Genomic DNA, 26925 nt, shown 5'->3' on the forward strand with positions numbered 1-26925 from the left:
GGGCATCAAGATGCAATGGGCTTCAAGATTCCATTGTCATCATATTTTGCTTCTATTATGCGTCAGATCTGCCACTGTAATGTCATACCAAATTGATGCACTTACTAAAGAACGTGTAAGAAAGTGTAATTGTGTCAATACCCTTCATGTTTGGGTCCGTAGCAAAGTCAGGGTCGATGTAGAAAAACACAGGCATATCAACCGACTCCCCAGCGTTCAGCTTCTGCTCTTCAAAACAGAAGCATTGGATCTTGCTAAAATATGGAGCGACCTGGCCAGGTGTCACACTGTAGGTCGCAACGCCAATAATGTCATTTGGGCCCTTGTTCGTCGCTGTGTAAAATGCCAGTGCGGTCTCACCCGGTAGCACCCGGACCTCTCGTTGTTGCGGGGTAAACTTCCAGGGAAGAACGTCTGATACGGAGCCGTTGAATGTGATGCGTAAACGCCGGGAGTCAGTCACTGGTGTCACTCGGGACGCCGTGTCTTCGTTGCCGCCTCGGTGGGTGAGAATCGGCTGGCCTCCCCAACCAGTTTGTTGACAGATCTGAGACGAGGGGAATGAGTCAACAATACTTCTCGCTCATAACGAAGCTTCTCAAGAGAGGAGTTGAATGCGCACCATTTTGTACAGAGGAACGGAGCCGTAAGCGAGTGCGACAGTACCCAGGACCATGCTGACAGTATAATACCTAAGCAGAAGCAGGGCAGAAGCAGATCAGAAGCAGATCAAAAATATTATAGCATAAGATAGTGATCTCACATTGTTGAGGCATTGCGTTGGCGAGATTGTGGTGAATTGAATGGGGCGGAAGATGTGTACTGCTTCTGATGCAAGAAGGAATTTCTTGAGAAATACCTTTTCTCTGCTTCCAAAGCGCCTTTGCAGAGGGATATCGGGCGGGCTGCAGTCCCTCGAGTGAGAGCACACCGGCCCAACGAGGGTAATAGGCTGGGGAACATGATTGGGAGGTCAAGGATCTTGATCTCGGCGAGCTCGATGGCACGCATTAGACAGTATCAACACGTGACTCTTTATCGCACGATCAGTGTTATCGGTCCACAACGTTTATCATGATGGGACGTCAACGGGAGAATTTCAAACGTTTGAGATGGAAGCAGTATGAATACGGTGGTAAATGATGGTAGCAAAGGAGCTATTACGATCGCGATCGTCAAATTAATGATAATACTAATTAACTCTATGCAGCAAGGCCCGCATGAAGACTGAAGGTCGAAAGGCCGTTAAACATTATAATAATACAAACCATCGAAAGCACCTACCGCGTAGGCCACACTGGAAGGCAAAAGCTAGTTGAGCACATTCGGTGCGATGCGGCCGAAAACTCCACGGACCATGCTGGGGTTTTCCCGGATGCAAGTGAGAAGGATAGCAGCGCTGATAGAAAAGGCGAATCGTTCGCGGTATTGATACTGGGGGAAAAAAATTCGTTAGCATCCCATGATACTAAAAAGATTGGCAATAGGCTGTACATCGAGTGGATGCATGCAAGATAGGATATGGCTGGTGGGTGTAACCATCTGTATTCGGGCAATGCGAAGCTTGGGACATACTTTCTTATCATACAACCGTGGCAACACCGTGGCCGCAGCTCGAGGTGCCACAAATAGCGCCAACTCCTGTCTCTTCCGTGCTTTCTCCACCAGAATGCTCCATCCACACATGAGGCATCCTGAGCCGACGCAAAGGCCAGCGTCCCACATTTGCGGGGTGACGGACTTCTGGTCAAAGATCTTGGGGCCTAACCGGGTTCGAGCAAGGCAGACAGAATAATAAAACAGGGCCACGAAGGAGGCAAGGAATGCAGATGACTGGGCGGCATCCGATATGGCGCGGCCCAATGCAGCAGAAGACTTTATTCCCCGCAGGCGCAGAACCACCTGCAGAGGGATGTAGGTTGCACAGGCGAACTTGAAAGTTCGAGCAAAACGAGACACCGCGTGCTTTTCGCAATTAGGGCCGCAGCCCATGTGTACCATCTCGCACGGGATAGGTATGGTTTTTGATGGGTCTCCCCATTTCTCAGGCCAACCAAAGTCTCTGCACATAGATTCCAGAAGATGTCCTTGGTTTGTATCCTTGCCGTAGATGAAGACACCACGACGGACACGGCGGAGGGCTTCGATCAAGCGTGAGTCTACCTGGGCGACCTCCCCAATCCAATTTTCATATGTTCGGGGCAATCTTTCGGGAGCATAGAACCACGCCCACATAATGATTGCAGAACTCATGGCAAAAATTCCAGCGTCAGCCACTCTGGGAGCTAGGCGTTCGACCACTGTCCAGTGATTTTGAGCTTTGCGGCGACGGGACCAACGATCCCAAGCGATGCAAGCAATTACATCAATTGCTCTACAGACCGTGAACAGAGTGAGATCCATTGTCCTACCAACTAGCTCCGGCCGTTGAAACGGCGCATGATTGGCTTGTAGGTCATGGCAGGTATCTTCACTGCTTGTCAAGGCCAGATCGGCTCTGGTTTCCCGCCGGGGCGATGAGCGCTTTTGGTTGAGCAGCTGGAAACTAAACCATGCTGACAGGAAGGTGGCAACAAATTGAGTCAACCGTTGAGCAGACTTAGTTATCCGGATGTTACGGTTGAAAAAAATGACAGCGATCAATGCGCATATCCGATACCACAAGACCGGCAGCAAAGTTGATCCCCCCGTCAAGGCACCACAGAAGGTTGGGAAGCTATGAATGCGTAAAGGCCCAGCTAGAATGCGTGCGAGCTATTTAGATTCCTGTGTCAGTATGTACTGTCCCGGGGGATTCACAAACCATATGCCCCTCTGTGGGAGAAGGGGGCAAGGAAGGGGGCAAGGACAAGAAATACACATGAAGGTAACATTTGACATACCTTTTGCAACTTTTGTTTCGTCGACTCATTGGGGTCTCCAAGGCGCCGGAGACAAGAGATTAATCTCGGCGTGACTGACGATAGATAGCCCAAGGCATAAGCACGGAGGATGCTGCCAAGATCGTTAGAAGACCGATGGAGATCTCGGTTGTACCAGGATAAGAGATCTGAGTAACTTACGGCTTGAGGATCTGGACTCTGGGATGGCTATTGCGGAGACTCAAGCGGCCAACAGGTTCCATAGTGCCAGGAACTTTCATGACATGATCCGCGGGACAGAATAAGCATCGCAAGGGGGAATTGTCCGGTTCAGGTCACTTGAATTCAAGTCACTTGAGGGGTAACCGAACGGTCGCCAATCAGAGCCACGACGACCTTAACGGTAGGTTTTCGGAGGCAGGGGTTGTTGCTGGAGGGGAACCAGCTAAAACTTGCCGCCGAAAAATTGGGTAGTATTGAACGCCGGCCTGCACAATCGCTTGTTCCCTATGATCAATCGTGGATCTGTGCTACCGGAATTCAATTTAGGTAGGGGGGGCTGCGTCAGGCCCCAGAACGGTTCGACCTCGGTTCCTGAAAGGGTAGAAACCCCGCGGTCTACCAGGCCCGAGATTCAGGCACACGGGGAATGGTAACAAGATGGGACGATCATCCGTGAGATTTAGAATGTTGCGGGGACGCGCCCGACCCACGGAATCAAGGAATCTCGAAGCTGGATTGGGGGAGAAGACCGTATTGTACGCAGTACACGGCGCCCGCTCAGCCTTGAAGCCGAGCCGACCGGTATAGACGGAGGAGAAAAAGAGGCTTAGGGATTTGGGGGGCCTGCCACGTTCGGAGGAACGTGGAGCAAAGATTCCCTACTTCCAGTGTACCCCTCTGTCTTGGAAAGCCCTGCAGCAAAGTAGCACTGGACTTATGCAGGCGTGCGACAAAGGGCTGAAGTGTAAAGAGCCTCGGGCGTGTCAATGGGGAGTGGAGACCAGCAGCTCGAAGTCGGAAATCCAAGTCTAGAGCAGGTCATGTACCACGGAGGTACAGGATACAGCGCTCGACTCCCACGTGGAGGCCCGTACGAGAGCGTATTTTTGGTATCCATATTACGTCACGCGACCGGGAAAAATTCACATGTGATTTTGACGACGAGAAGCAAATGCGATCACCGCAATTACTCGACGAACACTCCACTTTCCATTTCCCCAGCTTCCACTCTTTGATCTTTCTTCCTGGATACCCTCGCTTTCTTCTTGCATGTTGTGGTGGTTCTCTTCATATCTCATCTTCATGTTCTGGTGCCGCGTTCTACTCTCCCGGGTTCCTTTGATAACTATATCTGCGCACGGAAGCCACTGAATGCCCTCTGTGTTTAAAGCCAAGGCATGTTCCTCTTTTCCTGGTCAGCTCTGCTTCTGAGTATCAGAGCACACTCCCGTTGAGCGAGAGAAGCCCACCCAAACCCCCCACTCCATTCTGCAGCTTGGTCTCTTACTTGCGCAAGATGGATGGTCCTGGTCCTGAGGTCCAGAATGGGCGCAACTCTCCGCCATCGGCAGGTCCCTTTGGCTGTGAGTGGGCAGTCGAGCTCGACTGGTCCAACATCGACTCTAACTCTTATCCAGATTCATTCCTCGGCCCCATGGATACTCCCTATGAGCAAGCTCCCGCTTTACCCCCGGGGCCATCTCTCCTTGATGATAACGAATCCAACATGCTTGATAACTTCTTCACGACCATGAATACAAACAACTTCAACAATGACTTTTGGCTACGCTCTCAGCAACAAAAATCTTCTTCTCTCTCATTTGACTGGGCAGATGAGCTGCCTCCAACCTTCCAAGGATCCACGACCTCACTCCCACAGCCCTCTTTCCAGCCCCATAGCTTGGACAAATCTGGCATACTTGCAGGAAATGCGGCCAATCATGATATCTATGCTGCCGCATCCATGCTTTATCCAGATGGGATCCATGGCCCTGATCTTGGATCCGCACTGGCTCAGCAGACCTTCGCTAGGCAGCCTTTACCAATCAATAACCATCCCCGCCGCAGCTCACAGCCGGCACCAGTCACACAGACCCACAATTCCTCTCCGGTTCGCCCGCAAATTCCAACTGGGTTTCATACCGAGCAAATGCTCTTCGATGTGCGAGACCCCATCCCGGCAGATCAACACCCGTCCCGCAAGATCCGCGGCCTTCATTGGGGCTCCGATGTTAGCTTCATGGACCAAGGCTACGTCGCGCCGCCCGATCAACCCGATATCAAGGCTGTCACCCGAGATCTACTGGATCATCTAGATTGTTTCGAACCCCAGACCAGCGCCGGAAACACTCGGGGCTCCCACCCCCGTTCATGAAGTGGCAGGATCTACCCCCGGTCTCTCTACCGGGAAGCTGACATGGACGAGGGCTTCCAAGCTCGGAAAAGACAACGAGTAATTAAAGAAGACTCCGTGTCAGAGGAGGAAAGTGCGAAATATCGGAGGTCTAGAGCACCAAGCAACGCAAAAGTCCGCCGTACATCCACCGCGGACGCTTCGAAGAAGGCTCGCATCCAAGTGAACAGCAAAGCGCCTCGAGAAAACCTATCCGAAGAGCAAAAACGAACAAACCATATTCTTTCCGAGCAAAAACGACGCAATCTCATTCGACAGGGCTTTGATGACCTTTGCTCTCTTGTACCTGGTCTCCGTGGCGGGGGGTTCAGCAAGAGTGCCATGCTTACCCAAGCTGCCGACTGGCTTGAAGATATCATGCATGGCAATGAAATCCTTCGAAATCAACTGGCGGATATGAAGGGCATCAATGGCCTTGTGATGCCACGATGATCTATTACAGATGCTGATAGCGACACGACATTTCCGTTTGTTAATTCCTCATATTCAAAGCGATTTAGCGTTTAAAGGGGCTACGATCCTGGAGAGAGGCGAGTGGGCGTTCTCATTACGACAAGATACCATATTCGAGGGCAAGCATTTTCGATTGATTTATGATTTTCTTTTTCCGCCGATTATTTTGATGACACTGGTGTAGCCTTGCCATCCCGAAACCTCGCATTTTCGAAGTTTCGCAGTTGATGAAAACAGGAATCAAGCTAGTGTGACTGTTCCATATTCTTAACATCGCCCTAAACTGCATACCGTATTCTTCCATTGTAGTTTATACCTGGTAGAAGCTGTTTGATATGATGCGCTAACTAGGAACTGGTGGAAAATATCGCAATCAAGAAATTATGTGCTTGAAGGTGTTCTAGTATCAGGTCTGTTCATTCAAATGTTACATTCTCATTTGCTTCAGCGTTGTGTTGGCCTCCAAGGCATGTGGGGCTTCAAGCGCTCTGATTAAGCCTGGGGTTGCCGATCTGCCTCCGCCTGTTTTTGATGTTTAGGTCCCGACGCGTCTTCTCTTTTCCATCTCCCCACCACAACATATAACCATGCCTCCCAAGCGAAAGCGCTCCGACCAGAATGACGAGGAGGGCGACTCCAAAAAAGCACTATGCCTATCTCAAGCCCTCGGTCCGTCGTGTCCCGGAAAAGACGATCAAATCCAAGTGGGCAACTCTGCCAGAGCCTGTCCAGGACAAGGTTCGGGGCTTGTTTCACGCCATTGAACGCCCTGTAATCATGCGCCATTCAAATGAGAAAAAACGAATCGAGGCACAAGCTGCAGTTCACGCTGTGGTGCGGAAGTATGTTGGCATCGAAAGTACGCGCTTGAGCTGTCGCTAACTTGGAGCAGTCTAGGGAAACGTCTGCCACGAATGCCATTTCCTCCGATTACCAAAGATGCCCACTTTGACTATGAGTCTGCATTGGATGAACATGTATGGTAGAACCAATTCGTCGCTTTTTAGCGGAATACTGACCGATCTACAGCGGCTCCTAGCGGCAAATATCGCAACAATGAGAGACAGCACGGCTCTCCTGAAAGCCGAGATTGCGAGGGAAGAAGCGCTCCTCGCCGAGGAGAAGAAAGCACTGCAAGAAATGGACAAAAACGCCAAAAGGGCCGAGGCTGAGAGGAAGAGGTTGACCAAAAATGTATGGGACATGACGTCTAAGCTTTTCGTATCTTGGCTAACATGAACGACAGGAACACCCCGTTCTTCGACAACTGGATGAGTTCGTATCATCCCATGACGCAACAGATGTTTTCGCCCTGGCTGATGGCAAGACTCCGCGCCCTGCATTAGGCGAGGTATGTGTTTCCAATCCAAGGCGTCTTGCTTAACGCACATATTCTAAATGATCTTCTCTCTTGAACTAGCTCGACGCGGATCCTGAAATTCAAGGACTGATGAAACAACTCCATGGCCATCTACAATCGATGCAGACGAATATTGCTCCACTTGCTGGTCTGAGTGACGCTGTGACTCGGTCGCAAGCTGCTTTGGATCTCTATTCCTCCTTGAATGATTGATTCTTGGACAGTCATTCAGAACCTCGACAGAATATCGACCTGTTAAAGTTCTATAAAACGGGCCCGAGATCTGCGGCACATGGAACGCAACAATCCTCGGTATTGTCGCGTCGCGTGCGTCTCGCGCGCATGTGATTCAATTAAGATATAATAGCAACATACCGAGCAGAAGGGCTGGCTCGTTCGAGGGGTCTAACACTAAGGATCGGATTCAAAAACGAAGAACATTGCAGAGATCCTCCGCGAATGACCGGCTTATAGCGACGGAACGAGGGAATTTCATCTGCGACATGTGAAGCGCGAACCAAGCGCAGGGAGGCTGTTCCTGTCAAAATTCGCTCTGACCGGAATGGTTTAATTTCCAGTTGATCCTGAGTTGATTGTCCGATCTAACGAATGGCATTGCTCATAGATCTGCGCCATACCCAGGGACTACCCCACTTCAGAGAAGGGGCGCTGGTCGCCCGATGCCATGTACTAGAGACAATAATAGACTGGACCGAACCTGAACTGACAGGGATTGAGCTATCGTAGATTCATTGACTAGAAACCAAACACTAGTACGACGGTAAATTAGAACCTCGGCCCTCGCAGTGCTCCTGACGTTGCGGAAAAAGCTCGGGGATCCCCACACGCGGAGCAGAACGGGAGGGGCTTCCACGTCTTTGGTCTCCGCTTTTCGCAACTCGACTTGGATGTTTCAACGCTTCACCAACTTTCTTCCTTCTGCGATGACTGCAGGCAGCCATTCTGCGTGAAGCAAATCCTACAACCACCATGACAGAAAAGGGCGCAAGCTCCGACAGACCTGCGTCTGCCAAGTCTAAGTCTGCGGACGCGGCCAAGGATGTGCGCGCAAAGGACTCGCCCTCGTCTGCAGTCAAGTCCGAAACCACCGGCACGCATTCTAGCCCAAAGAAGCGCCGCAAGGTGAATCACGGTGAGTGCCCTTTATACGCCCGTAGCATGCGACAGGGATCCACAACCGCAATCCGGCTCTGGTCCGCTTGGCGATGAGAAGCTTGAGCTAATGTGATTCTTCCCTGCAGCATGCGTCTATTGTCGCCGCTCGGTGAGACAACCCCCGGAATAGCTTAAGCAATTCCCTCCACACTCCCGTCTGCTCGCCCCCATTGCGCAGACTTGAGCGCAGCAAGTCGCACTTCCGAGCCTTGCGCTGGGAAGACCACCCCCAAATCTCTAGAGAAACAGTTAGGCTAACAGAAGGATCTTGGTTACGTTGGACAGCATATGACTTGCGATTCGGTACGACTCCCCTTCTCGATCGTATCTATTTAAATTCATCCGCAACCCGTGCGACCGGTTGTCGGCCGAAAATTGTGAAGCCAAGTCCCCACTGACCAGTTTCGCGCACCTAGGAACGGCCTTGCACCCGATGTATAAAGCGCAATATTGGGCATCTGTGCCACGACGAACCCAGGGAGCCCACAAAGCGGCGTGGCGACCAGGAGAATTCCGCTGCAGATGAGGAGGGATCGTCCAATAATGACCTAATGCCTGTCTCCGGTCTCCATCGCGGTGTCGATGTACCCGATGCTCCCCGTCAGCAACTTCTCTCCGATGGTACGATTGGAATCGCGCCTTCGACGGTCCAGCCCGCCAGCATTTCCACGCCGACCCAGGCCCTGGATGGGCAGCAGAGTAAGCTTGTGACAGGATTTGGATATTTAATTCAACCCCAACTGACCTGGGGTCCTAGTGATGCCATACAATGACTGGATGAGTGGTGGACAAAATCAATTTCAGGACATGCACTCCCTTCATCCGTCCTACATGTTCAATGCACCCGAGGTGACCAACGAGTACAATTTGCTAGGAGATTTTCTCAGCAACAGTCTCCTCGATGATGGAGCTATTTTTCCAAGTAATGAGCTTCCGGGCACTTACTCCGACTCTACCCTGATGAACTCAATGAGTGGCTTGGGCATGCCGAGCGGCCTGTCAGGCCCTTCGCAACTCGCACCCCCGTCACATACCGCGCAAGGAGAGCCGATTCAGCGACCAGTCTCTACCGTGGGGAATGACAAGGCGCGCGAAACCTATTACATGACCGCCGCAGACCCGTCAGGATCAGACCCGCCCGAGGAGCGCATGAACAAACTGCTGAAGGCCAAGTATGATGCCGGACTGCTGAAGCCTTTCAATTATGTCAAAGGGTATGCTCGACTCAATCAATACATGGAAAAGAATATGCAGCAGATATCGCGGCAGAAGATTCTTCGGCAGCTGGACAAATTCCGGCCCAAGTTCCGCGAGAGAATGCAGAGCCTCACGGATATCGAGCTGATCCTCGTCGAGATGTGGTTTGAGCGCAGTCTCATGGAGTATGACCGAGTCTTCGCCAGTATGGCTATTCCGGCTTGCTGTTGGCGGCGAACGGGCGAGATCTTCCGTGGGAACAACGAGATGGCGCAGCTGATTGATGTGCCGATTGAAAGTCTTCGCGATGTGAGTAATATGCGCGCGCTTCCTTATTTGGTTTCCTTGCCGCTGACACAGATTTGCAGGGAAAACTTGCCATCCATGAGATTATTGTCGAAGACCAGCTGGTCAGCTATTGGGAGAAATTTGGCGCTATCGCCTTTGACAATACTCAGAAAGCTATGCTGACCAGCTGCACGCTCAAGAATCCTGATGGGTCGGGCGAAGGCATTCAATGCTGCTTCTCGTTCACCATTCGCCGTGATAACCATAACATGTACGTTCTCTTAACACTGTCCATTTTGCCGCTCCACCGCTGACGTTCGCAGCCCATCTTTGATCATTGGAAATTTCCTTCCCACTCAACGGATACATAAGTAGTTCGAGTCGCAATTGGATCAGGTGTCTCTTCTTTTCTCAGCTGCTTGGGTAATCTCTGGGAGTTTGGTACGGCTTTCATACCTGGTTTTCGTCTTGTCATTCTTTGATTCCCTAAGGTCGCATGCCTCTTTCCGAAATCCATAGTTGGCAGCTTTTTTGTATACTACACTCGGGTCTACTCGAAAAAAAAAAAGGTCGGTTTTTGCTATGTTACCTTCTTGGTTTTTTCTGCTTTGCAATCCCATACATAGGTTGGTGTGCTCTGCCGCTTTGAAATACACGTCTTATTCCCAAGTAGACAACCTTGGAAGAGTCCTAAGAGAAATGTTCGGATGAAGAGCGTCTAGTATTCAGGTGTGCTACCTAAAGCAATATGGGTATCATAAATACTGTAAAAATAGGAATGATCAGAAGAGAAAGAAGAGAAGGGGCCAGTATCATCCATAGATGTGCGTACATGAGCCAAGGGAATCAATCAGCGTAGGGGTTTAAATCCCAATAAGAAGAGAGGGGACAAGAGAAAGTACCAAGAAGAACGAAAGTTGAAGAGAGACAACTTCCATCGAAGAAGAATCAGAGCGCCGGTAATAATGCATTGGAACAGATAGGAGGCAGGTCCCAGCCTATGTCCCTAGTACGCGGTCAAATCGAAGTTCAAATCAAATAGGCAGGACGCAAAAGCAATGCATCGTAATTTCATTTCCCGGTGGCCGCATCGTACGACTGGCTTCGGGAAACCTTTTCTAGGCCCTTTTGCCGCAGCACAGGTGTAGAGGGAGCGTGTCGAGGCGTGTGAGGTACATGCTGAGGCCGATGTTTGGACGACTGACGCCTTGGCTGGCGAGGGGATAGCGAGGAGACGGATGAGTAGCTTGGTCGGCGGTCAATTTCTTTCCCGCTGTCTGTTTCTGTTTCGCCGCTCTCATCGCTGTTTATGGCACGGGCATTGACAGCACGGAGTGTAAGGCTAAGCTCACGTTCCAGTTCTTTATGTGCTTGGATTTTTTGGGATGAGCCGTTGAGCTTTCTGCGGTAGGTCTTGAGGGTTCGGCACAATTGCTCTGTAGACATTTCTAGACTGCCGAACTCGCCTCGACCAGAAACCTTGCGATTTCGAAAGTCTAGTGAAGTTCGCCGATTGTGGTTCTTGGCGCTGGTGGGTTTTCGGGATGAAGGTGGTTTGGATCTCGGGCTCACTGGCGACGGGGATCGCCGAGATCGCTCGGACGGATTGGTTGGAGACAGGCGGTTCGGAGGAGAGGGTGTCTCCGCAACGGATTGGTTTTTGAGGTTGGATGGGGTCAAAGAGAGCTTGGATAGCTTCCTTCTTAGGGTTGGAGAAAGGTCTCGGACGGGCGTCGGAGTGCCAATGGGGTAAGGGTTTGTATTTTCTGGTCGGAAACCCGCCATTTCGCTACGAGAAAGGACTTTGCGGAGAGGAGGCCTAGCTGCCGTCGTCTCTTTCGCCGGTTCTTCTTCCTCTCGTCCATTTAATGAAGCCTCGAGGGATGCCTGGGGCTGAACACATAAGCCCCATATCATAAGGATACCGTCGATGCCGGCAGAAATCAAGCTTCGCTGCGTCTGTGGCTTATCGGGATCGTCATTTCCGTCCAGCAAAAGAACATCGCTGACGCCCTCGGTATGACCAAACTCTCCAGCGATCAAGGTGTCCTTTTCGAGGTCGTATACCCGAATGGATTTATCCGTGCTAGAAAGCCCAATGAGAAGCTTAGGGCTTTGGCCAGGCACCTCAGATTTGACCGTGAGAGAGCACATGATAACAGCGTCATTCCCATCGGAGTCGGCTGCACGAAAAGAATGGAGCTGCCTTGCCGAAGGTACATCGAACTTCGAGATATTCCGATCCATGGTCGATAGATAAAGGGCGTTCGAATCGTCGGGGCATAGTGTCATCGAGACCGGTGAGGCCTTGAGAGTGACGACTTTCGATATGAGATAAGCTACTAAAGTTGAGCCTTCTTCCTCGCGCGTCGCTCGTTCTCGAATGAGAATGGTTCTATCAGCAGAGCTAGATAAGAGTTTCTCGCCGTCATTCATGAACATGATCTGCCCTACTGAACCGACATGCTCGTCCATTGTCTGGACCAACTCTAACGAGTCGTCCTTCTTCTCGAACAATTGGACCATACGGTCTCGTCCCGAAGTGGCCACTAGTGTAGACTCAGCAGAGGAATGAAGAGCAATATCAGTGATTTCGCCACCATGAGCCCGAACCTCGGCCGTGCAAACCCAAGGGGAAGAGCCCGCAAGGAGCTTCAGGATGCCAAGCTTATCTCCAGAAACAAACCATTTACCCTGTTCCCCGGCCCGAACCACTTTCAATTCGTTGGACATCTCATCCTCGGTTGCGTAATTTTGCTCGAGCGGAACAAGTCGTGAGTTCAAGCACTTCCCCCGAGAATCCCAGAAATTAACACTACCATTTCGCGACCACGAGAAGAAATCTGCTTTGAGTTCATTTGGCTTCCCAAGGGACCGAACCCCATAGACAGGATCTCGATGAGCAGGCATGGAGGTTTCCCCTAGCTCTTGCTCACCCTCTTCCCGTAGCGCATCAATTGGGTAAATGTGGATCTCGCGGGTAGACTCGACCGTGACCATGTGAGAGAAAAGTGAACCCATACAAGTGATGGCTGGGATTTTGCTTCTCTTCTCTAGGACTCCCTTTTCAGACCGTGCAGGTGACATAGGAGCTGGATTAGGCGGCGATCGGACTGCATCAAAGGATAATCGCTGCATCTTCCTTCCGCGGCCGCCAACCCAAATCGTCTCACGGTCAAAATCGACTGCCAAAGAGGCAATGCAGAAACCGACTTGAGTGATGACGGTTAATTTCTGAGAGCTTTCGCGATCATCAATGAGGCATACAGCACCGGATTCTGTACCCACTACAGCTTCCTGGTCTGATATGCTGGATACACAACTGAACGTAGTGTCTCCGAGAGCACCAAGGAGACAGTTTCGTCCACTCAGAGCCTTAGGTGCTGGGCTTGGCGAGGGACCAGCGCTGTCAGAAGCTAGTCGCGTTTTGGTGGGCGAGATAGGCCGTGGAGTGGGCAGTCGCCAGACTTTGACGTGGCGGACACCAACTGTCACCAGCGATTGGCCAATCCAGCAGATGTCTCGGACAAAAGAAGTGCACCTGTTTGTTGAATGCAGCTTAGCGGACCCATTTTTGAGATTGATGGTCCAAATGAAGAGGAATCCGTCATTCATGCTGCCCAGGGTCGCTAGATATTGTGAATCGGGACTGAAAGCTAGGCAGCGCACTCCAAAGGTGTGCTCGCTCAAAATCGAGAGAGGGACGTCGGGCGAGGCGTCTTTCGCGGTCGAGAAGATCATGACTCGAGGATTGTAACCGGTCTAAAAAGAAACAACTTAGTATTTGTTGCAAAGTCAGTGTGCCAATGCGATTCAGTTTCGCTCACAACATACCTCGCCAACCGCCAGGAATCGACCATTGGGGCTGATTGATACACTTGTCACAGCCTTAATGCGTTCTCTGGATGATAACGTGCGTGGGCTGCCATTTTCTGGTAAATCGCTCGAAGGGGTTGCTACGTTAGGGAGGTTAAGGTGAGGATTGGACCGAATTTGCTGAATTGACCGTGATCGGGTATCGGGGGTGGTGGGAGGAGTAGATTGGTTGTAGAAGGAAGTGGTTGGGTTCATGCTGGTCGCGGAGGGACGCGCTCGAAAGAATCGTTGGGTAACATTAGCGTCGTCATCGAGCTCAGCAAGAACGGCAGCGGAGCCCGCATACAGAGCAAAGCTCTTGCTTTGATCGTGGCTGGAGAAGCCATTTGGAGTTGTTGTTGTGGTGCCCAGGACAGTTTGGAGAGAGAGAGACGATTGGTGAGAAGACCTGCTGAGAGATCGAGATCCTGGGCGCAGGATGGGCGAGTTGGACGGAGTGATTTTTAAAGAGGCAGGCCCCGGAAGTTTGCTTCTGTTCGTGTTTGCGGTCGCCATCGCATCGGCAGGGGACGAGGTGTTCACTGTCCCTGATTGCGCGGTGGTTGGGCATTTCACTGTGTTTTCATAGAGAAATCGGCTGGCGGTCAAAGATTAAAGAGATCGTGGGCAAAAAAAGAGGGTGGCGGGGGAGATCAAATAGGAGGCGGGGAAGGTTGACTCGATAAAGGAACGAACGAGATCAACCTGAGATTGCGAAGGAGAGTGAAGGAACACACGAACGTAGAGCTTCCCCATTCCAAAAGTTCCCAGCGTTTCCCAAAGTCCCACGCTAAACTTAAGTTGATCATTCCAGTCGATCAGGAATCCCACGAACCTTGGGACGGGGTGGAGTGGAGCCCCTGACTATCCCTAGGCGGAAGAAGGAAGAATTGGCAAGAGTCAACACTTGGTTCTGGTCTTCCACGATTTCTATATTGCAGCGTCTACTTGAATGATCCTCCTGTTGGCATCTTTGGCTGCTTCCCTCAATTCTGGCGTGCATTCCCGGGCGACAACATGATCGAACTGGTGGGTCGCGGTCCAAGCACCAGATCATCCAATCGGAGCATTCGACGTCTGCTGTCGCCTCGAAATTAAAAGACCATTAAGGTTATCGGGCCAAAGCTCGTTTCAAGCAATCAGGCGTGATCTCAATGTGTCCTGGCGGCTATCTATAGTCGACGTTCTATGGTTGGTCCGGCCCTCCAGGGTACTATGATGCAAACATGGAACAAGCTCTGTGTGCCAGCCCGAAAACAACTATAAATATTCCTAGTAGGAGCATCAGAATCCCACGCTTTGAGCATATTCATCAAACTATCGCTAAGGCTTCCAATCGTTTCAAATGCCATGAGCTTTTCCCGGTATCCTACACTGCCCCATCCCCGCTCAAAATGCTGCTCGAAGTTCTCCCAGTCCATCCGTTCGAATGCTTTGTCTCGTGCTCAGGCTTCTGGGCCCTCTGGTAGATGAATATTGTCTTTGATTCTCGGCAGCTCCTTGCACATAAATTGTGACTTTCTGTGACTGGTTTGTATCTTTTCAGAAGATCTGGTATCCTCGAAATTAACAGATTACTCTTGGACAGCAGGGCCATCCTCAACTGCTATCGCAGCACCTTAGGCTTAATATAGTAAAGTTGGTAGGGTTGGGTAGCAAGCATCTCCAAGCACAGCAGTTGAGCCCTTATCAAGTCGTCAGCTTCTGCCCTTAGTCCTCCTAATTCAGCAATCATTGGTACCAAATGAGCAATGCGGTCGAGCTCATTATATAGATGCAATCACACTGCTATACGATAAATAATATAGAAGTAGATAAAAGCTGAGTTTTCTGTATTGATGTTCTTTAGACAACTGTTCTTATCATAAGCATAGACTCGGAGCTATCTAGGCTTTACATTTGCCTGTAAAGCAGTATCCACAGTCTTCACGGCCCTGGCCTCTGTTAATATCCAGACCACCACTCCCATCTTTGTCCTTTGAACAACATTTTCCATCTCTATTTTTACTAGGACAGAGAAAGTCAATACTTGCCAAGACATGAAAAAACAATATCTTACCAGTAGCGAAATGAATCCTGGGGACCTAGTCGTCGACCAGAGCATTTATCGGCATTCCCTCTTCTTCCTGTGCAACTGCGTGCTACAGATGACAGTGAATCAGGAGCCAAGGTATCCTGGGTCGCTGCCTCCGCGTCGGACATCGCGAGAACAGTGGCACAAAGCATAAGGAGAGCGGTGTACGGGATCTTCATCCTTTGACTCTTTGGCAATGTCGTGATTGAAGAGAAAGGAGAAAGCAAGCGGATTGACGATTCTCTCAAGCAATTTCGAATCGCTTTATAATCCCTCGCACAGCAAGGGGCCAGTACAGGTAAATATACTTATTTTTACTGAATTTCTGACTATACAATTATTGCATTGGCTCCTTCAATTGGAAGCCGTAAGGGGGTGATGGTTCTCCCAGTTAGCAGGCATTGATCACTCATCATGTCTGTAAAGACCTGTATTACTGCAATTCCAGTCCAATTGGCTGCCTAGGAAATTGCCGGCAATGGGGAATCAGCAAGGTCTGAAAAAGTGAACATTCTGTTGAATTGAAACACGCAATTACGCTGGTGCCTCGTCCAAGTAATGATCCAACGGAACTGCTTCTGACGGAAGAAAATGAGGACTCCGGAATTGGTTTACCTATACACGCTTATTGGGATTGCGCAGACCATGGTGAAATTAATCTGGGTTACTAGCTCAGGCAGAAGCCCATGCACTCGAGATTTTCGTCACTACTGAAATGGAGCGCACGGGGCAGCCGTACGTAGCTGCAAAAGTGCACGTTATGTGCGGCGACCAGAAGATACCCATACTGCTCCTCTTGGTAATGAGGAACTGCATCACTGGGAAGGTCATATCTTTAGTTTGAAAACCTGGATGTTTGATCTATGTACACTATCTTAATAGCTCAACGATGATTGATGTCTTCTCATGGCTGTTAGGTCAGCATTTGAAGCCCTTGTTTATATGGAGGAGGCCCACTGATTCTACATACATAATATACTACCGAATGTAATACAAAAGTGCACCTATAAGAAGCTTCGTGGCGTGGTTGTCACCCGAGATGTACGCGATTTGCGGGTTCAATTTTGCCTGGATATCCAGGCAGACATATAATCTTATCGCCACTGTTTCATCGCGATTTTTGCTGCCAACTCCTCCTGATCATCACCGCGCCAGTCTTTACGATGGCATCCCACTGTACATCTTCGGCTAAGATGGCACTGTCGAATGTACTACGCAGTCTATTTCACTCAGAATTTCCCACTGTGATCCGACATGGCCCTTTCCACCGACCCGCTCGTCCTCTACGTACAGCCCAGTACCCACGATTGTTTAGCTCTACTGTTCCAACCTCCAGCATCAAACTCATTGACAATGCACAAGACATAACAACTGAGCCTCAGGGGTCAGTACCCTCCGACAAACCTGCAGAGGCGATCGACTTCAGCCCCGAATCGTCCATACCGTTCGAAGAGCTCATGTGCTCAGCCGATTCAGCGAAAAAATCCAAAGACGCGAAGAAGAAGCAAAAGCCTAACAAGGGCCCTGAGAATGACAAATCTTCGGGGCGAATAAAAATGCGACCAAGGCTTACAAAGCCCCGAAGGATAATAAGAAGCGCGAGCTGTGGAAGATTCAAAAGGAGGCCCTCAAGGAAAAGTTTCCTACGGGCTGGAATCCTCCCAAGAGGCTTTCACCTGACGCCCTCGATGGAATCCGACACTTGCACCAAACCGATCCCGCTCGATTCACAACCGCCGTCCTAGCTGAGGAGTTCAAAACCTCACCAGAGGCGATTAGGCGTATCCTGAAAAGCAAGTGGACGCCCTCTGGTGCTGAGGTCGAGAATCGGCGAAAGCGATGGGAAAGGCGCCACGATCGTATCTGGAGCCACAAGGCTGAGTTGGGCCTGCGCCCTTTTGTCAAACGCGCTGCGCCGTTCTCGGACTCCCAAAAGCTATATAAAGATGAATAGAGATTGGGGATTCGACTGTTTGGCCATCTCTATTTTATCGTGTATCATATCTCTCCTGTACATTAATTCACTCGGAAAATGGTTGATTTTTACCCATCTGGCTATTGCAAAGATATTTATGCAACTCGGACTACGCCTCCCCTCCTTCCCCAAGCACTGTACTAGTAGATCGACAATCGCGCGAGCCTCGGGCGAACCGGTGCACGTCCATCATTATGAATGGGATAAGCTTGGTTCACATACTAGAATGAAGATGCACTGAATTCCCTTGAAAGTAAAGGAAGCTATTAGTACTAGGAGAGCTTGGAACCCCCTTTGAGCTTAGGAAGCTCGGCGCGAACTCTACGTAAAGTGGGCACGGAACTCGCAACTGTGGAGGCGCCGCCACAACTCCTTTGCAACTCCGCCTCGGCGAACACATGGGACTTTGCTTCGACTCCGCGTCCCCAATGGCTCATTCGACGTGACATTATGCGGATATCAGCACAATTCTGATGATCCGCATCATCTGCCTTTGAATTCTCATCACCAATCCCGCGTTCTTCCAGTGAGCTACTTAAAGAGTAGACCGGCAGCCCACATGCTGACGTCGTGCCCGCCATGCCGTCCAACATCCAGGTCTTCGTGAAATGGAAGGATCAAACAATATTTGCGGGAGAGGATGTGGAATGCACAATTACCTTCAAAAATGTGGCCGAGACAGGCCCTGATGCCATCCATGGAGCTGAGGGAGGACACCAGCGGAAGATGTCTCGAGTCGCGAATCACAGCAACAATTCGGAGTCGTTCTTCTCACTCAAGTCCCCCCCAGAGTCTCTTTTCGAGCCGGCGATCAGTTTCCATCAGCTCCCAGAAAAAAGCCGCCCATCAACGTGCCGCCTCGTCCCTGAGTTCCCCTCTCGGAGGTTCCCATAGCTTTCCGCCGGCCAGCAGCCCCTCCACACCTCGAAGCTGGCAGCCTGGCCACAGTCACAAACGATCCGTATCGATCCTGTCTATTGATAGTGAAGGCCAAACTGAGAAACAGCCTTCGCCGCTCAATTTGAGTAGCAGTCGCAACAGGCCTACCAGGGGCCATGGGCGCTCGGCTAGTCTTCAAGTTGGTCCCAGAAGGAACGACAGCTACGATGATTCATATAAAAGAGGTATGCGTTCATATGTAGCCAGTGAAAACAATGTCTTTGAAACTAATGATGTCCAAGCTGTGAGGCCAGCCCCAATGCGTGGGTTTTCGCTGCAGGAATCCCCGAACGAATACACGGCCAACAGCCTGCAAGTCGATACCACCTCCCTTAGCGCTCACGGTCGCACTGTTTCTACAACCAATAGCCCTATCGTTCCAACACAACCAATTCGCTCCTCTGTACGAAGACCGCAGCCCCCAGCCATCGATTTCAAGTTTCCGGCTGCCCCCCCCACCAAACGATCAAACCAGCCGTCCTAACCTCACCCCGTCACCTAAATCCGATAGACTCCCCTCACCATCAAAGAGCTCCACCAAGGATTCAGTGGCTTCAGGCGCTCCATCTCATCAGCAGCTTGCTCGAGTCATTTCTGCTACTAGCGTAAATGGCAGTGCGCGGAGCAGCGGCGAGTTCTTTTCTGTTAGCGATCAATCCACGGAAACCTTGGCATCAGAGTATACAAACTATTCCACTCAAGCTGCACGTGCACCGCCTCCTGCTAGACATGCACGACATTTTTCTAGCGTTACAGCGCCTCCCAAGGCTGTTGATGCTCAGGCCCTGCTTATGGGTTATGCCCAAATCAGCGCATCATTTACCGTCGACGGCTCTCTTGTGAACCAGTCGGTCTTTGATGAAGTCAAACGTAAAGGAGTCGTGGGAGGCCAAGCCGGTACAGGCGGTCTCCCAGGGCGGCCAAACTCGAGTGGTCAATCACGCAAAGGAGGCGGATTCTGGGGAGGATTAGGAGGATTCAGGTGGAATGCTATTGAAGAATCCATCAATGGCCTCCTTTCAAACAATGATCTTGATGGCCTTCGAGAAATGCGTGGTGTCTCCTCGTCCCGGTCGATCCCCTTGCTATCCACCCCACAGTCACTGCTCTTCGTTGACCTTCGGCTGGCACCGGGTGAGGAACAGTCATACTCATTTACCTTCACTCTACCCAAGGGACTACCGGCCAGTCACAAAGGGAAAGCTATCAAGATATCTTACAATCTGGTCATTGGTACTCAGCGACCTAGCGCGCCTAATGAAGCGCAACGCGTTAATCGCATCAATATCCCATTTCGCGTCTACAGCGGGGTCAACGGTAAGTCACTCTCTTTAGGCGTTATTCTTTTTATTCATCTAATGCTTCTATAGAAAAGGGTGATATCCTTGGCCATGATCTCATGGTCCCATATGTTCTGCTGCGCGACGAAGCAAAGGTACAAAAAATTGGGCCTAACACCCCCATCGGTCCCAAGAACCAAAGCGTGAGCGGTGGATCATGGCACTCAGCTAGCGAATTCCTAACATATGTGGATGATATATTGGAGCAAAGAGCGCGCTCCAATTCCCTATTTCCCCCAGGTGCCATCCCAGAGCGGCGACCGAGCCACGACGGGCTCCCACAGATGCTATCTTGTAAAGACATTATAGACATGGCAATCCTTCGCAGTAACCAAAGTGCACAATCTCGACGCAGTCCGAACCGATTCGAGATCGCTCGCGATGGACAGCGCATCGCAGTGGTTGTTCTCAATCGCCCAGTCCACCGACTTGGTGAGACCATCATAGCCACAGTGGACTTCGGTGACGCTTCTATCCCATGTTATGCAGTTCGTGCTTCTCTGGAAACATCTGAAAAAGTTGTGCCCACCCTAGCCGTCAGGTCAAATGCGAGCATCCATCGGACAACTCGCAAAATCCACGCATCCTTGTTCGAGAACACGCTGCATGCCACTCGGGTGGTCTTCAGCCCTGCTATCCCCATCACTGCCACCCCCACCATCATCACTAGCGGTGTCACTCTGGATTGGGACCTGCGGTTTGAGTTTGTAACACCAAACAACCTCGGTGAACATGACCGAAGTGTGTCTGGTATCAAGCTACTCGAGACTATTTCATCTGATGATCGAGGCCATGTGCTTTCCGCGATGGAGCATTTAGGTTGCGAATCATTTGAGATATCCATTCCCCTCACAGTCTTTGGTGAAACAGTTCGGGAGCTACTTCCAGAGGAGAATGAGGGATACACTATCTGATGTGACCCCCGTTTTATTGTATGCTCCGGTCTGGAAGACTTTTCTTGTTTATTCGGTTTAGATATCCACTTTCCCGCTTGTCGACGCAGCTTAGCGCCTTTTCTGTACTTTGGTGAGCCCTGTCTCCTGGCATAGCGCATCTCATTCCTACTTTTTGGGTGTTTATTCATTTACCTTTCGAGGGCGAGCCTATTTCGTCGGCTCTCACTGATCATACAATGCAATATAATGCACTTTGATATCAAACCATTGATCGCACTACCTTTGGGTCACTTGTGTTGCAAATAGATGTAAACTTAACAAGCTTGAAGTCGAGCTGCCCTAGCGTCTTTCTCCAATGACGAGCCCGTCCATACTTTTTCGCTGCCGAGAGGATTTATAGTGCAATCTGGCCTGAACCCTCATCGAAAGGAAATTCAGCAAATTCCATCAGCTGCCTTCATCTTGAGCATGGATACTATACCATTTATCATTGCTGTCTGAGCTGCCATGGGCCACGAAAGCCGCTCCTCGTCTGTGTGGGCTGTCCGGTGGATGCTCGTATTCTCGGTCTAGAGTTTCATGTCTCGGGCACCCCGCCATATATGGAATCAAGCGTTATCCAATATCTGCAAAGGAACCTTGAACAAATCCTTCTCTGGAACTGGCAGTCTTGCCGGTTCAGTCCATTCCAAACTAGCGCTACCAATATTCAAGTTCTACAGAAAAAAAAAAAGGGGGGGGGGGGGAAATAAAATTTGAGTTAGTAATTATCTATCTTGTCATGGCGAGTGCTTCGTGGGTATATCTCCCGATCTTAAATTCGACCCCCACAAGTAATTATACTACGAGGGCCATTAAGTTCGCCGACCAATATTTGGTGATGTATACGTCGACAGGTTACTTAAGTGGCTCAAGTGAGTTTGCCTGGGCTGGTCAAGAGCATATCACGGAGTGGATTTGGGAGAACGTCTGGACGCGGCCCGGTCTCACACGCCACAACCGCAGCTTGCTGGACAACGGCATGCTGATTGCGGCTGAATCGGGGGCCTGAACTGGCGCTCCAGATCTGGGGCTCGTAGTCATGGCCTCAGGGAGCTTGAGATACGTGATGCTATAATCCATGCAACTGCTTACGGCGGTGCTCCAACGGGTACGGCTGTTACGAAGATTGCTGAAAGTACGTTGAATGAGATGGCTGAGAGTGGTTAGATGACACAGAGGATGGGACCTAAAAGCCAGAAAAGCATTACATAGTCAGAATGTACGTGGCAAAAGGTTGGGATCTGCATCTGACTGCGATAGAAGTTTCACGTTTTCCGGGGCTAAGCGGCAGCAAGAGTACTACCAACGTATCCATGTTGAATATGGAAATTGGGGTCTGCTCCTCTCAGACACAACAGCCTCGGCGGATCCGGTTCGGAGTAACAAAAGGCGGTTGGAAGTGGTTGTCATATATCCCAGTTTCAAGTGACATGTTGACATCGGTCCTTTTCCAATCAGAGATCCCAGCAGTTCTATATCTCTGACTTTAAGCAATAGCCTTGCACAAGGAATAGTACTGCGGCCGGCAGAAGCAGCGAAATTACTATTGACAATAGCGCTCTGATATCGACTTTTCTGATCAAATATATGGCCTCAATGAGTGGTCGAACCAAATATTCATTCCTTTTTGCCGCAGCGCGAACAAGTGCCATTCCTTGTGGAATATTCTTGGGACACACTGGGCTTAGTGCCGTGCTCGCAGTTGAAGACTGCGTAGCTCTGGTGTAATGGGCCGGCTACAATGGATCATAATAAAGGTTCCTCCAGAAAGGCCCCCAAAGGGTCTGTGGCATATGTTTCTTGCTTGCTATAGATTAGTGGAACTGACAGGAATACAAGAATACAATGGACACTGCCCTTTTATATCATTTTATCGCTTCGTTCCAAGCCCCAGGGCGCTCGATTCTCCCTATAGCAGCTCAATTCTTCCCTCTATTATATTACGGATGGCGAGTAACTCTCAAAACCCAGAGGATTTCGCGTAAAGCCCGAAGTGGTTTAGAGCATGAATGAACGGATTAGGGGCCAACCCTCAGCCTCAAGTATATTGTGTGGGGTTATAGGGACTATAGCCTAAGATTGGTATGCCTGTTGGACGTGATGCTGCAGAGAATATCTCTAATCAGAGGATCTTCAAGACCGGCTAGGCAAAGCCATAGAGGAAAGCTCAAGAGAATAAGTTATTAGGTTGCTGGCTAAGATTCATACAGGCCAAATGAAGCTATACAGGTGCCTCCAAATGTCTAGTATTCAGGTCCCAAGTAACCTGCTTCACGAGATCCACGCTTCCAAATTAAGGCTGAAAGTACCGTTTTGCGTCTTTCCATTCGTCCGCTACTTCAGAGACCGCGAATGCCTGAATAGTTCCATAATTTTGGTTTTATGCCTCCCTTTCTCAATGGAACTATGACTAGTAGTTCATTTATCTAGCTTAAACTACATAGGTATAATAGTCGTGTCGATGCAAGGGAGTTTCCCTCTTGGAGGATTTCTCTGATGTGAATTGGGACGACTAACCAACCTTTGGTTGACGAGAACTTAAGCACCTGGTAGGCATAATTTAATATTGTAGGGTGAGATGAGGTGTAATTCTGAGTTCCTAAGTAACTAATATCAGGTGGCCCCAAGCGGAGAGGAGAGCTGACGTACCATGGGAAGAGAGCAGGTAACTGGGGCAACGGGGGGCCTTTATCACCTGTGGAGCTGAAACCCGATAACCTCCACCTCCCTACGCTGGACACGCATTGCCGATCGCATTCAACTTCTTCTGCCTCTGCTATCGAACGAAAACCCAGGGTATGGAATGCCAGACATTATTTATCTGAGACAAAATCACGCGGTAGCCCTTTCTGACACTGGAATGCAGACACTTGCGATCAGCACCCCCGCCGCAAATAACAACCCACGAGATTCTTGCTGAGTGAGAATGGCTTCGCTCATCACCACCATGTCTGTCCCCGAACCCCCTCCCCCTGTTCATTCTTCCCCTAGCCCAGGTCCTGCAGCCGAGGTGGCCACATCGCGATCCCCTACCCTGAGCCTCAGCCCGTTGGGCCTATACCAGACCACCCGCACTTCGCATATCCCTTCACTCGAGCCTCCCTCCTATCTTTCACCCGCCGTGCGCGCGCTGAAACAAGGATTTCTTGGACTAACACCTCCCAGCAATGCCCGGACGCGAGCCCCCTTCAAGCCCCGCTCCGCTGCGAAAGGCACCAACAGTTACCAGCTGAGACAATTTGCAGAGGCTACTCTGGGGAGTGGCAGCTTGCGCAAGGCCGTGAAGCTTCCCGAAGGCGAGGATCTGAATGAATGGCTTGCAGTGAACGGTACGCAATTCGATAACGCGTCTGTGATGGTCGCGCCATGCTGACACGACTCTGATCGATGATAGTCGTCGATTTCTACAACCAGATAAACCTCCTCTATGGCTCTATCACCGAGTTCTGCTCCCCGCAGACATGTCCCGAAATGAAGGCAACCGATGAGTACGTTCAAAAATAATATAATTTCTGACGACCTGCAAGTGTCGGCATCTCGAACCAGGCTGACATCGGACAAATAGATTCGAGTACCTTTGGCAAGACTCCGAAAACTACAAGCGCCCGACGAAGATGTCTGCCCCGGAATATATTGAGCACCTTATGACCTGGGTACAGAGTAATATCGACAACGAACAGATGTTCCCAAGCCGAATTGGTACGTACTTAGAAACCCGCCTCCCATTACTTGTGGCAAGTACTTACGTGTTTTTTTCCTAGGCGTTCCTTTCCCAAAGTCATTCCCCAGTCTTCTTCGTCAGATCTTCAAGCGACTATACCGTGTTTATGCCCACGTCTACTGCCATCACTACCCTGTCGTGGTACATCTCGGCCTCGAACCGCATCTGAACACTAGCTTCAAGCACTATGTGCTATTTATCAATGAGCACAACCTTGCCAGTGGTAAAGACTACTGGGGCCCGTTGGGTGACTTAGTAGATAGCATGCTGCGAAGCGACTGAGCGGTGATGACCGTTAACCTTATGGCTAGGCGCGCACGGGCAAATTGATTGCATGAGGACCTTATCTTGGATCCTGGACGTATGAAGGATAGATCTGGCGGGGGCTGGGTTCTCATGGCGTTTATAACGAGGGTTATGCATTATTGTAATTTTCTATCTGCTCTTCCTGAGCGTCTCACCGGCGTCCATGGCGGTAAAATCTCAGATTGAGGAGTTCATTCGAGAGACTTTCTCCCATTATCGTCGTGAAAACGTACGACAGCAATCATTGTAATACTATGATTTTCGAGTAGGTGTACAGTAGAAACTGTTTATGGAGTCGCTCGCACTGTATTAGCTTCCCTTGGCGCCGAGCAAAAATATTGCCTTACTCATCTTCACGTGACCAACGGCTGGAAGAATCCGGGTCGTTCAACTTCAACGCATCCCGACGCCGCTCAACACCTCACCCATCTCCAACCCCCTTGGTCACCCCCTCCCCTCCGAGGCTCTCCTCCACTCGAACTCATGATGATGTCCGCTCGTGTCGCCCGCTCTGGCCTGCGTGCCGCCCAGCAATTCTCCGCGCCCCGTGTGGCTTTCAACGGTCTTCGCAGCTATGCTACCCCGGCCCAGGAAACCCGCCCTCCAGTCGCCCTCTTCGGTGTTGACGGTACCTACGCCTCCGCTCTGGTATGAAAAGATTCACCTGAGATTCTTGGTCCCAGAGATACCAAGATTTCTCCACGCCCCGAGCCCACCGACCCCTCCCCCATTCACCCCTCGGTATTCGGTACCGGAAGTCGCAATTCGCACATTATAGCTCAATTGTTTCCGATTGACCTCTGACACTCTTATTTCCTTATAGTTCACTGCTTCTGCCAAGTCCTCCGCTCTTGAGCAGACCGCTAAGGCCATTGCCGCTCTCGGCCAGACCCTCAAGGCCGACAAGAAGCTGACCACCATCCTTGACGCTCCCTCTCTCTCCAACGCCGATAAGCAGCAGATCATCCAGGAGCTCCAGAAGGTTGCTGGTGCCGACAAGGGCGACATCATTAAGAACTTCCTCCAGACTCTCGCTGAGAACAACCGTCTCGGCGCCCTCGAGGGTGTCACTGAGAAGTTCGCGACTCTCATGTCTGCTCAGCGCGGTGAGATTGAGCTGAACATCACCAGTGCCCAGGTGCGTCTACCATGGAATTCCCCCCCCCCCGGAATTTACACTTGAACAATTGCGTGATGTTAACTTTTCTCATATTTGCAGGAGCTCGATGCCAAGACCATCTCCCGCCTCGAGAAGGCCGTCTCCAAGTCCGAGTACAGCCAGGGCAAGAAGCTCAAGGTTGTCACCAAGGTGCGTGATAAGCCCTCGTAATTCCACTTTTGCAAGCCCAACTGAATTTTGCCTTTTCTAGGTCAACCCTGACCTTGTCGGTGGACTCGTTGTCGAGATCGGTGACCGCACCGTTGACCTGAGCGTCTCCTCCAAGATCGCCAAGATGAACAAGGCTCTTACTGATGCCCTGTAAATGTAAAATAACCTTTCGAGAGTTGTGGAGGGATGCGTCGTTATAAAGCATTCCGCCCCGCATGAACGGTAGCGTTTGGTGAAAGCGGCAAAGGGGACCGTCGATTCTCTCCTTTTGTACTTTCAATCTCATTTGTTTCCATTATATGTGAATTGCACAATACACTTTTCAGCACTTTTCTATGAATTCGGCTCTGTCGGGTGGCTTAACCTGTAGTCTCCGAGGTCTGACCGAAGTTGACTAGCAAGCTCGTATCCATGGGGTTTCCAACTTGATTGACCTACGGCCTGATTCTTCCTGATGGCAAGACGCAAACCCGTCACAAATACCCCTGGGAAGATTCAAAGAGTAGCCTGTCTCAATACATGTAGGAGTGATCTTCCTATGCCTCGTCAAGACATACCTACTCGAGCCAACGCTTCGATTTTATTCAATTGACACGGGCCCCTGTTAGCATTTGATATGTCTAGTCACAGTTACAGGTCATATTCAGACAGTACGTTCACCTCGTGGATACTCAAGATGCTGTAATTTTTGGAATT

The 26925-nt window shown here is 50.5% G+C and overlaps 10 protein-coding genes across 10 annotated transcripts; 7 read left to right on the forward strand and 3 right to left on the reverse strand.

Annotated features, from left to right (window-relative positions):
* Nucleotides 1-5: 5 nt before the first annotated feature.
* Nucleotides 6-1011, reverse strand: N7468_008371 (cytochrome c oxidase assembly protein; the record flags this gene model as incomplete). Its single annotated transcript, XM_058477667.1, has 4 exons — nucleotides 6-52; nucleotides 106-547; nucleotides 623-692; nucleotides 860-1011. The coding sequence occupies 4 exons, from the start codon at nucleotides 1009-1011 to the stop codon at nucleotides 6-8; spliced, it is 711 nt and encodes a 236-aa protein (XP_058328012.1).
* Nucleotides 1012-1452: 441 nt separating this feature from the next.
* On the reverse strand, nucleotides 1453-2911 carry N7468_008372 (uncharacterized protein; the record flags this gene model as incomplete). The annotated part of the gene is made up of 2 exons (XM_058477668.1): nucleotides 1453-2476; nucleotides 2883-2911. 2 exons carry the CDS (start codon nucleotides 2909-2911, stop codon nucleotides 1453-1455), a joined length of 1053 nt encoding a protein of 350 aa, XP_058328013.1.
* Nucleotides 2912-4380: 1469 nt separating this feature from the next.
* Nucleotides 4381-5238, forward strand: N7468_008373 (transcriptional regulator family: Helix-loop-helix; the record flags this gene model as incomplete). The annotated part of the gene is made up of 1 exon (XM_058477669.1): nucleotides 4381-5238. The coding sequence occupies one exon, from the start codon at nucleotides 4381-4383 to the stop codon at nucleotides 5236-5238; it is 858 nt and encodes a 285-aa protein (XP_058328014.1).
* Nucleotides 5239-5280: 42 nt separating this feature from the next.
* On the forward strand, nucleotides 5281-5709 carry N7468_008374 (uncharacterized protein; the record flags this gene model as incomplete). The annotated part of the gene is made up of 1 exon (XM_058477670.1): nucleotides 5281-5709. The coding sequence occupies one exon, from the start codon at nucleotides 5281-5283 to the stop codon at nucleotides 5707-5709; it is 429 nt and encodes a 142-aa protein (XP_058328015.1).
* A 639-nt stretch (nucleotides 5710-6348) lies between these two features.
* N7468_008375 (uncharacterized protein) lies at nucleotides 6349-7303 on the forward strand (the record flags this gene model as incomplete). Its single annotated transcript, XM_058477671.1, has 5 exons — nucleotides 6349-6572; nucleotides 6623-6707; nucleotides 6760-6924; nucleotides 6977-7081; nucleotides 7151-7303. 5 exons carry the CDS (start codon nucleotides 6349-6351, stop codon nucleotides 7301-7303), a joined length of 732 nt encoding a protein of 243 aa, XP_058328016.1.
* Nucleotides 7304-8080: 777 nt separating this feature from the next.
* acuM (gluconeogenesis transcription factor RDS2) lies at nucleotides 8081-10126 on the forward strand (the record flags this gene model as incomplete). Its single annotated transcript, XM_058477672.1, has 6 exons — nucleotides 8081-8233; nucleotides 8353-8375; nucleotides 8745-8965; nucleotides 9024-9772; nucleotides 9832-10022; nucleotides 10075-10126. The coding sequence occupies 6 exons, from the start codon at nucleotides 8081-8083 to the stop codon at nucleotides 10124-10126; spliced, it is 1389 nt and encodes a 462-aa protein (XP_058328017.1).
* Nucleotides 10127-10822: 696 nt separating this feature from the next.
* N7468_008377 (WD40 repeat domain-containing protein) lies at nucleotides 10823-14122 on the reverse strand (the record flags this gene model as incomplete). Its single annotated transcript, XM_058477673.1, has 2 exons — nucleotides 10823-13513; nucleotides 13586-14122. The coding sequence occupies 2 exons, from the start codon at nucleotides 14120-14122 to the stop codon at nucleotides 10823-10825; spliced, it is 3228 nt and encodes a 1075-aa protein (XP_058328018.1).
* A 2812-nt stretch (nucleotides 14123-16934) lies between these two features.
* Nucleotides 16935-17634, forward strand: rrg9 (mitochondrial ribosome assembly protein RRG9; the record flags this gene model as incomplete). The annotated part of the gene is made up of 2 exons (XM_058477674.1): nucleotides 16935-16967; nucleotides 17248-17634. 2 exons carry the CDS (start codon nucleotides 16935-16937, stop codon nucleotides 17632-17634), a joined length of 420 nt encoding a protein of 139 aa, XP_058328019.1.
* Nucleotides 17635-18234: 600 nt separating this feature from the next.
* Nucleotides 18235-20848, forward strand: N7468_008379 (putative intracellular protein transport protein (Sat1); the record flags this gene model as incomplete). Its single annotated transcript, XM_058477675.1, has 5 exons — nucleotides 18235-18539; nucleotides 18604-18779; nucleotides 18837-19032; nucleotides 19106-19911; nucleotides 19965-20848. 5 exons carry the CDS (start codon nucleotides 18235-18237, stop codon nucleotides 20846-20848), a joined length of 2367 nt encoding a protein of 788 aa, XP_058328020.1.
* A 2950-nt stretch (nucleotides 20849-23798) lies between these two features.
* On the forward strand, nucleotides 23799-26383 carry N7468_008380 (Mob1/phocein; the record flags this gene model as incomplete). Its single annotated transcript, XM_058477676.1, has 8 exons — nucleotides 23799-24201; nucleotides 24267-24360; nucleotides 24438-24571; nucleotides 24634-24840; nucleotides 25213-25547; nucleotides 25723-26037; nucleotides 26119-26208; nucleotides 26270-26383. 8 exons carry the CDS (start codon nucleotides 23799-23801, stop codon nucleotides 26381-26383), a joined length of 1692 nt encoding a protein of 563 aa, XP_058328021.1.
* Nucleotides 26384-26925: the final 542 nt, after the last annotated feature.

This window comes from Penicillium chermesinum, assembly GCF_028974085.1.
Source record: "Penicillium chermesinum strain IBT 19713 chromosome Unknown utg000006l:1.0-2335141.0:1.0-2336784.0, whole genome shotgun sequence".
NCBI lineage: Eukaryota > Fungi > Ascomycota > Eurotiomycetes > Eurotiales > Aspergillaceae > Penicillium > Penicillium chermesinum.